The sequence below is a fragment of the Fulmarus glacialis genome, unplaced genomic scaffold (genome assembly GCF_000690835.1).
Source record: "Fulmarus glacialis isolate BGI_N327 unplaced genomic scaffold, ASM69083v1 scaffold37444, whole genome shotgun sequence".
NCBI lineage: Eukaryota > Metazoa > Chordata > Aves > Procellariiformes > Procellariidae > Fulmarus > Fulmarus glacialis.
Window position 1 is genome coordinate 5749 of NW_009208051.1, and position 10353 is coordinate 16101.

Sequence of the window (10353 nt, forward strand, 5' to 3'; positions counted from 1 at the left end):
TGACCACAATGTAATCGTTGGAATCAAAAGAAGATTTCTGAAATTATCTTATTAGGCTTAATTTTAACCTGACATGTAAGTAAGCAAACGTTTCAATTCTACCATTACTCCGGACTGCTTTCAACTCAGTATTAAAATGGGCTACCTGGCTTCTTCTTTTTACCAAAAATCTCTGTTAATATTTCTCCTTATCCTAGCCTTGCGTTTACTGATTGGTGGATTCTTCTCTCTCTAATTCTTTTTTACCCCCCCCCACTTCACTCATATAAAGATCATGCTTGATCCTATATGGGCTAACTGAATTTCATTATGAAGGAGTTTAATATTAAACATTAAGGAAAAGATTGGTCTTGTGAGTAAAATATAAACTTGAGTCACTTAAGACTTGTATTTAATTTCTCTCCTCTTTTACCACAGTTCGTTGTGACTCAAAGTAATTTTATCTTCTTTCAGTTCTCCATATGTAATATCAAAATAATACTTTCTTTTCCTTACTTCTTTTGTTTGCAGTGGCTTGATCTCAAGGTAATAGTGTAAAACATTTAATTTGTAATTAAAATAATATAAAATAATCTGGAAAAAGAGCACAGTATGGACCCCAACATTTCCTCTCTGTGCAGCACAGAGGGTTAAAAATAATTTTAAAAAAGTTATTGTCTCATTTATGTTGTCACAGTTTAGATTTGTGATGTTCTCTATGTTCACCATTTAATTAAAATTCCACTTGAATGAAAACCTGCTCAGTTAGAAATTAACATTTTTTTCCCCACGTGTCTCAGACTGTCAGTCTTCTTGGATTATACTTATTTAATATTTCATGATATTTTTTGAAGTGATATTTTCACCCTATGCTACTGCTAGGAAACTGTTGCAACTACTAGTAATCAGACAGAGTTGTGCTGCGCCTTTACTTTTGTGGTATGCTCAGCTAAGCATAATTTCCTATGGTGAGACTGAAAGGGCACAGACTTATATTTAAATGCTCTTACAGTTTCTGCGAGAAAAGAGGTATGAAGAGGTATTATTTGAGAAAGCAAATGGATAAGCAATGACTCCACTCTACTATCTTCTACAGTTCAATTACCCAGTTACAGGAGTACAGGACAAAGAAAATGACGAAACCAATAAATCAGTGCAAGAACAGCAGATAAAGAGTAATTATAAACATTAATATCTTTCCAAAGTTCCTGTTAGAGTGGCACAGAAACCACCTGTAACTATGGACTTGCGCCTGTAAATTAAATCTAACCTTCAGAGATTTTCATGGTGTAGCGGGGAAAGGAGGAATTAATTGGCAAAGTCATTATTAAAGGCATTTTTAATTTTGGTGCCACAGTAAGGAAGGATTCTTCATTTCTGTGAATGCAGGACATGCTATAACTTGCACCCTGCACTGACTTGTGAACACTGAAAAGGAGCCTTGAAGCTAATAGTCTTACACGTTACAAGCAGAGATAACACTAAGTAAATCTTTGCAGCTTTTTCTGTTACAGAGACACCTGGCATTCCACAGTTAAGCTGCAGTCCAAAAAGAGATAATATCAATAAATAAATGAAGCCGACTAATCAGTGTAAGACTTGATTTTCATGAGGTTTTTAAATTTAAATTTTCAATGCATTTAATAGGAGAAGACCTTAAATTGAGGCTCTGGCTATAATTTTCCCTTGATCTTCATTGACATTATGTTTTTTAAAGTATCGTCCAGCTACACTTGATTTGGCAGAGAGGTCTTTAGGAGGACTTTTCAACTGTTTCAGGAGTAGTCACTGTATTTGTCTCTTGCATAGTTGTACTTGTTTAAATACATTTAACAGAAAGGGCAGCATAGGTCAAGATGTGGGGTAAGTAGCACAAGATACCTGGCCTCAATTTAAGTAAGGAAATCTGCAGCCATGAAGTGCTGAAGTATATACCATGTCAGCCATCACTAATGTGAGTAACGTGGGGATCTCTTTTCTCCCCATAGGGAATCTGGGCATACTAAATTTTTCAGTAATATTTTATGCAACAGCACAGAAAGCCTTATGCACAGCTTTCTGAAAGACTAAATATTTTCTTGTCCTATTTCTACTCACTGCAGGTCAGCTTTCCTTTATTCAGTATCTGTTCCCAGTAAAGCCTCAAAAATTACTCCAAGGGGTCCTTGAGTGTTACAGGGCTTCTTGTGCACACTGCTTGACAAGCCTTGAGGAAATTAAGAGAGCTGATAGTATAAGCCATCTAATGATAACTTAACCTTTGTATCTTCACCTGTGCATGTGTATTGTGCCATTAACAGACTGACCTTACACCAAGACCCTGCAAGCCAAAGCCCTTCATGATTACACCTTGCTTGCCTATGTTCTCCTGCATAACTAAGTACCTATGTAATTATCTTCACTGACAAATCTGCAAGCGTGTGAGTTTCTCTGTTCACAAATGAATGTTATTTTTTTTCTCCATTTAAAACAGTATATAAAACCTCAGGCTAAACGTAAGTGGAAAGACAGTGAAATTCAGACATTGATAAAGACCACTCCAGACCTTTGACCTTGCTCTGTCCCAACTGGCTTGAGAAAGAGGGGGAAATTTCATCTGCTTTTAGAAATTTAAATAGCATAACAAAAAGTAAATGATAAGAAATAAGCAGAGAAATACAACATGGCCGATCATACTCCTTGTCAAATAAGCTGTACTGTACAATGTACCAATGAACCACAAAGCGGAATCTGAAAAACACTTTATGTTTTGAACAAAAGATTTCCAGAAGTAGTCACTTAGTAAAAAATCTAAATCAAGAACGCATTTCTGTATTTTCCCCAGAAACTACCCTGTGTTTCAGGGGTGCTTTCACCATTATTAAATTTGAGTAGGAAGAAAAGCTCATGAACAGTTCATTAAACTTTTGAATTTACCTTGAAGACCTGTGTGTCCTTTATGCAGTTAATTTCCATGAATATATCCCACTGAACTATCAAAAATGAGGAATGTTAATACATAAAAAATAGGCTTCAAATGTAATTCAGAGCAGTACCACAATCATATTCCCAAACAACATCAACATTTCTGCACTAAAATATCACAAAAGTGTCCAACGATGCATTTTAAATTATAAATACATTTCTGAAAAAATATCAGCACTTCACAAAAAAGCCATGAATAGGAAAAAGAAAAGAAGTTTCTCAAATAAATTATTCATTATAAATTATTCTCTCCTAGATCTAGTTCAGATATAATATACTCAAAAGTTTTCCAAACGTTAACACAAAAGTAGGCCCAAAACCAAATGGAAATCGAAAAACATTTTCTTTTTAAACTAGAAGCATGCAGAGTCTATGCAAGTGACTAATAAGATAGCCATCTACCCTGACAGCTCAAGTATCCTACCACGCCTTTAAATTTTAGTTCTCTCCTTAGCTACAAATATTTCATGTGCCGCTACAAACCATCAAAGTCATTTAGATCATCTGCAGAACAGCTCCAGACCTGCATTTGAAAGAAAAAAAAAAGCTCTGCATCCCATTTCTTATAAGTTATTTAGGGCTTTTCTTTAGTCCAAAACTATCTGCATAGAAATAGATGTTTCCTGGTTAAAGGCATAGACAAGATTTTTGGTTCAGTTACACACGTTTGCTTTTTATATATGCACGGTTCTAAGATAAGGGTGCCCTTTAATTTTGCATGTCTCCCTAAATATTTCTGTGTCAGCTCCATTTCAACACCATCAGGAATTGGTTAGTTCTTGGATGTTAATTACACAGACTATCTTTCTGTGATCTGCTCTGTCAGCCTGGCAAGGCCGTGGGAGGAGAGGCTGCAGGCCATGGCCTAGAGCACCAAGTAATGCCCGTATGCTAGGCCCCCTTGCCCTCCCTCTGATTTGTCCTCCCACAAGGCGGAGGCCATGTTAGTCCTCTCAGGCAATTAAGTTTTGTTGTTTGAAAACCTTTGCTGCCTGATTCCTCAGCTGTTTCTCCAGGTCAGGTTTGGGTTTTTTTGGTTTGTTTTGGTTTTTGTGGTTTGTTGGTTTGTTTTTTTTTTAATATTGACCAGAGCTGCATGCTTTCCCAGGACGTTGCTCACCTGGAGCATGGCAGCAGAGAGCTGGGGCAGAGAGCCTGGGCTGTGAAGGTCTGATGGCTTCAGCTCACTTTGACAGAGATGCAAGCTGACTAAGCTTTCACCAATGGTGGTGAAGTCAGCTCATGGTAGACAGCTTTCTCCACTGCTGAAAATGCAATTGCTGGTTCTCCCAGAATTCAACATCAACTCACTCCTGCCAGTCCAAACCTTCCCAGGCCCCGGACCTCTGGAGGACTAGGGGAAAAGTATCAACAGTGTTGACATCAGGAAAGTTAGTGCTTCTGTCTTCTTCCTCAGACAAAAGATCACACAGGAAAACTTGACATTTCAGTTGGGCTTCCTCAAACTGGCTGCTGTAGTTCCTTCCCCAGTGCCTTTAGTCAGCCGATGACCAAACCCATGGGAAGGAGACAGTTCAAGCATCAACCTCCACACTGTCCCATGCAACCAAGCAGCAACACAATGTGCAGGTGCAAAATAAGCCCAACTTCCATCTGTGAGGTCTTACATGGATGACTGGTGGAGTCATCCATATTAGGTGGAGTCATCCGTATTGGACAAACTCACCTATGTGACACTGAGAAAAGCTGATCTATCTCCTGATAGACCCCACTGGGGTGCCCAGATTTCAAGAAGAAAAGGTTCATGGACACTTTCCTTCAGACCTCTTCAAAATCCACATGCAGGAAGATCATTCAATACAGGGGGGCAGACAAGACCTATTCTAAAGTAACCCTCCCCCTCCTCGCCCTGTAATACGTATAGGTTAAACTCAAGTAGTCAGCACCAGCTGCTGTGATCTACAGTTGTGCTCCTACTGTGCCATGCTACCTGCTAATGTAGACATAGCCAGCGATGTAGTTAATGGTGCAATTCCCTCTGACTGAGTACTAAAATGGCATCCTAGTAAGATGTCAAGAGAAGGAGTATCATGAAAATGTACCGTTTATGTGACAACATGAATGATTACAAGATCCCATTACACTTTTGACAAGTTTATGAATGTTAACCCCAGCATTCTGGCCCAGTCCCAAATCTAGTATTTATATCCTGCTCGCCCAGATTCCCTCCTCATTTCCAGTTGGAAACATTACAGTTCACTTCCTGCCCTGTGGCATTATCAAGTGCATTTAAGTAACTCCCTCATTTCATCATACTTCATCTCCTCAGAGGCTACATTTCTGGACTAAGCCATAGAATTGTCTAATATAATTTATATCAGTTGATGAAGTGCTCTGTAAGGAAAGACAAACTATTATTAAGAATGTATAAAATTGCCCCTGTAATGCTAGCTTAAACCAGAACTTTAGCCAGTTTATGGGGGAGAGAGGGAAGAGCTTGGGTAGCTGGGCAAAACTTTTCTACATGGCAATTAGCTAATAAATATATCTATTTAGAAGGTAAAATACTGTAGTAAATAGAGTGGAACCTTCAAAGGCAAGCAATTTAAGTAAGGTGAAGACTGTACTTGGCCTAACACACTGTTCAAAACCGAGGTGAGGACAACATCTGGCACATTCGAGCAACATCTGGCACATCACAGGCGCTAATGAACATGACCATTTTAATTATATTACTAACAAAAATCTGACAGTTAAAACTCACCTGATGAAAGCAACATTGGTGGTATCCAACACTTAACTCCCACTTAAATACTGCCATGATGGTTTAAGTGACTCTGAAGTAGAACAAACACCTGGCCTGTACTGAGGCACTGACACAAAACTCACTGGCAGCAAAAATTCTTTTGGAATAGAAACAGAATATAACACTATCTGTTTTCCTGTTTTTTTAAGGAAAAAAAAAAGATCCTCCCATTATGATTCTGGTCTGACTTTAACTGTGCCCTTGAAAAAAATACTTTGTAGAAGGCAGATGAAATTGTGAAAAGTATTTTATAATGTTCTTTGAAAATTACCCTGAAAATCTCAATCTAAATGTAATGAGGCAACATCCTCAGATGATACTCACATGCAGCACCATATTCTAGGATACTTAAATAACAGTTCACAGAACATGAAGATAACAGAAAGTATCAATTTATATGAACTCATAACATTCAACTCGGTCAAATCACAGATCCATCAACCAGCCACTAGAGGCTTTTACTCCTTGATTTCCTGGAAAGAGGACATCTTGGTGGTACATATCTTTGGGACAGGCACTTTTCACAGATCCATCAGCTGAGTCACAATTCAAGTGATTTTATTCATTTATTTATCCCAGGTAACATGACAAACCTGTCACTAGGGATAACGACTTCCAAGCATAAATTTACAATGCCAAGACCTGATTTCTGCAGTAAAGTAAATAGACTTTTAAAGACTACCAGCTGGCATCCAACTCTGGATGAAAGGGAGAAGTATAAAAACAAAAGTGACTCTGCATCTCATGGGACTGATAAACAACACCACCTAATAATCATAACAATAGAAAATAAAATGTTGCATTCCAACTTCATCATCATAAGTCCTTCACTTCTCCTTTTCATTTGCTCAACGTATTTTCAAAAAAATTAATCTGGGGAATCCATCTTCTAACTTTGGTCTCTGTGAAGAAGTGAAGAGTTTTTTTCCTAATCTTCAGCAGAACCTATTTTCCTGGTTTGGAGGTCTTTGTGCAGTTGGTTTAGTCAAGTGCTTCTGTCACCAAAAGAACCTCACCCAAAATCCAACAATATCTGAACAGATGATGCTGCACTTGCAGTAAAAGAAAAAAATAGCACTGCCATCAAGGGCAACGGTACTTGGAATGCACCATCTTGCTGTTTCCTAACATAAGCAGAACAGGCACATTCATTTAACTAATATAACTAATATGCGGTGAGCCTGAATCTTACAGTCCTTACTCACACTACTAATTCCTCACTGAGAAAAAAATTGGGATTAATTGGTTGTGCTTATGTACAAAGAATGCAGAATAGTTCTCTAGCCATTCAACAACCCTAAATAAACCTGACACTCTCTTATAACCTTGCCTCTTCTCCACCTTGCCCTCTCACCATGCTCTGACCACTGACTACACACTCTAAAGACTTACAATTTATGAATTCTTTAAAAAATGAAATGCTGAAATTGTCAGTTAGTTATGTTCTCTGACTAAACATGTCTAGATAACACACTACAGCCCATCCATTTAGAATCACAGAGTTGTTGATGCTGGAAGGGGACTCTGGCTCAGAGCAGAGTCAGCTACAGAAGGTTGCCCAGGACTGTGTCCAGCTGGATTTTAAATCTCTCCAAGGATGCAAACTCCACAACCTGCCAGTGCAACCTCTCCAGTATCTGACCACCTCCACACTAAAAAAGTTTTTTTCTTACATTTAAATGGACTTTCTTGTACTTCAGCTTGTGCCCATTTCCTCTTGCCCCGATACTGGATACCACTGAGAAAAGTTTGGCTTTGTCCTCTTTACACCCTCTCATCAGGTATTTGTATGCATTGATAGGATTCCCCCTAAGTCTTCTTTTCTCCAGGCTGAGCAGTCCCAGTTCATTCCTTCCTTTTTAATTTAACTCCTTTTTCGAGTTTACATTGTCATGACAGCAGCCAATAAATGACAACATAAGAAGAGAACATGTTTCATTTCTAATATTAGTAAAACTGAAACATTCAAAGAAGGAAAGTTCAGACAGTTATATCACTACCTTATTTGTATACAACACATTTGTATGAAACACAGCACAACCAATGAATTAAAGACTAATGCTAGGTTTAAAAGAGGATGAGATCATCAGCTACTGCTTTCCAGGGATTTAAAAAGAAAGACTTTGGAAAATATGTACAAGGCCTGTATATCTAACTATGCTTCTAAAGGCCAAGGCTTTCTTATAAATGGAGTATCCATATACTGCTGGAAGAATGCACATATACATAATTTGCAGACTTAGGATATTCTTTTAGGATTTTATAGTACTGTAGACTATCATATATTATCATAGATTACAAAGTCTTGTATCAATTTTACAATTTTTACAAAGACGATGAACTTGCATTGAATGAGAGGGAGAATACGGATTCATTTACCCAACTCTTCACATTCTGAGAGATTTTATAGATGAACATTTATAAAACACATGGGTAGTAAAAACACATGGATTGAGCTAGAAATGACAATCAGCCTTCAACTGCTTTAAGTACTTCTCTCCTTTTTTCTATGTTTTCAAGTCCTTTGCAAAGAAACCTCAATGAATCCAGGTTCACAGAAAAGTTTAAGGTTGATATGAAACAACAAAGATGTGTAGTAATGTCCATGTTCCCCTAAAGCATTAGCAGGGCTTGAAGAAATAGCCATTACTTCCATAGAGATAAACCCAACTCTCTTGAGCAAAACTTACAGTGAACTCTGTGAGAGGATCATAATACATTCTTCTACAACACGAAGACTTTCCACAAATGAGCACAATTTGGTTTTGGAAAAACAAGCTCTTTGTGTGCATATATGTGCATAAACATCCTCATATACAAATGGAAGACATGAAATACATGATGTAGCAAAAGCCTTATTAGAAACAAGAAAGGAGGTGAAATGTTCCAAATCAAAAATGCATAATTTGAATTCATAAGCCTTATGTTTGCTTATTCTATAATTTTTTTTTCTTTATTTAATAGTTTGCTCTTCATTTTAAAATTGAAATTACACGGTGGTCTATTCTTCTTCACAGAGAAGGCAGGTCTTCTCTGTGTACAATGCAAAACCTTGGGGATTAAGTAAGGGGAAGCAGAACCTTGAGTCAACTCAATATTCCCAACAGCCCAGCTGACAACAGAGAGAAAGAGTAACTGGCTACTGGAAACAGTGGCCAAACACTTTCCAATACAGAACAGGATAAGGCCTCTGATGTGACACACTTGTGCAAGCTCATTCCAAATGTAACAGCACTGTTCTGACCAGTATTTATTTACATACAGAATTAATACAGGTGTGCACTCCCTGTATAGCTTCCCTATAAAACACAAGCACACACATGCACACACACACAGAGCAACACAGTAGTGAAGAAATTTCCCATCTTTATCCCTTCCCTCCTATGTAATGAAATAGATCTTCAGCTCTTGCTAAAAGCTCATTCACAGTTCTCTCACATTAACATTTTTTGCCTTGGTAAAATAATGATCAATGCAGAGCTCTCAAGCGTAAAAAAATTCTTCTGATCAGCAAAATGAATTTCACATTACATTTCTGAAAAGCAGAATAAATTAAACGTTTAAACATGACATACAGAAAGGAGAAATCAGCAAGCTATCATTTTGAGAATACAAACACATACACAACATGCATACATCAGGACCGGCTTTGTGTTTACATACTGGTGTGCAAAATGAGCAGTGTTTATCCCTGTAAAACAAGAAATCGGACTCCTTTCTTTGTGGCAAATGGCCATAGGAATATTTCATTATTTTCCAGTATTTTTTTGTCCTCTAATCAGTACATGTATGTGCCTCTACGTATTCACACTTGTGCACTTTTTCCTCACAGCAATTAAATGGAGTGGAAAATTGATGTCTAGAATGACCCTTCCTAAAATCAGTATCCTGTGACCCGAATGCAACAGTGTGAATTGCTAGGTGGGCACTGCTAGCTGATGCTGCTGTTTTTCTGAGACACACTTCCTGAATGCCACACAGAAGTTGTTGCAACACTCCTGTCCGGGTTCACCGTGCACAATACTTACGTGATGGTGTCAATCATATCCAGTCCCATTTCAACACAGCAATGGGCATGATCTGTTTTGGGCTGGGTCAATCCTGATACGCAGTAGTAACAGTCCCCTAGGATTTTTATTCTTCTGCAGTGGTTTTCCTTTAATAAAAACAGAATGGGAAAAGTTTTACTATTCATATAAACCAATATTTACAATACTATGGAATCATTCAGGGAATCCTTTTGTGGTCAAATGAAGTAATCTACAGTTCATGAAATCTGGGTTTCCTGTACAGAACAGCTGACATACACACACTTACTTATTTATTTATTTATAAATACACCCATATATACTGAAGATCAGCCCCGCATTGTTCAGCACACATGGGGTAACAAATTGTCCTGGTTCCGGCTGGGACAGAGTTAACTTTCTTCCCAGTAGCTTGGGGGGTGTGCTGTGTTTTGGGTTTGGTATGAAAGGAGCGTTGATGGCCCATTGATGCTTTGGCTGTTGCTGGCTGATGCTCGCACCGGGGGTGGGGAGCACAGCCGGGGTGGAGGACCCAGCTGGCCAATGGGGTATTCTATACCATGTGACATCATGCTCAGTATAAAAACCAGGTGTGTGGGAGGGCTTGCCCCCCCC

General features: G+C 38.3%; 1 protein-coding gene across 1 annotated transcript in view; it reads right to left on the minus strand.

Moving 5' to 3' along the window:
- LOC104075746 (adenylate cyclase type 1-like) overlaps positions 1-9866 on the minus strand; it is a gene marked incomplete at both ends in the record, with an annotated part of 12215 nt that extends 2349 nt beyond the window's left edge. The window contains one exon of the mRNA XM_009576356.1: positions 9739-9866. Within this exon, the coding sequence (XP_009574651.1) occupies positions 9739-9866 (128 nt within the window). The remainder of the gene's footprint in view (positions 1-9738) is intronic.
- Between the last annotated feature and the right edge of the window lie 487 nt (positions 9867-10353).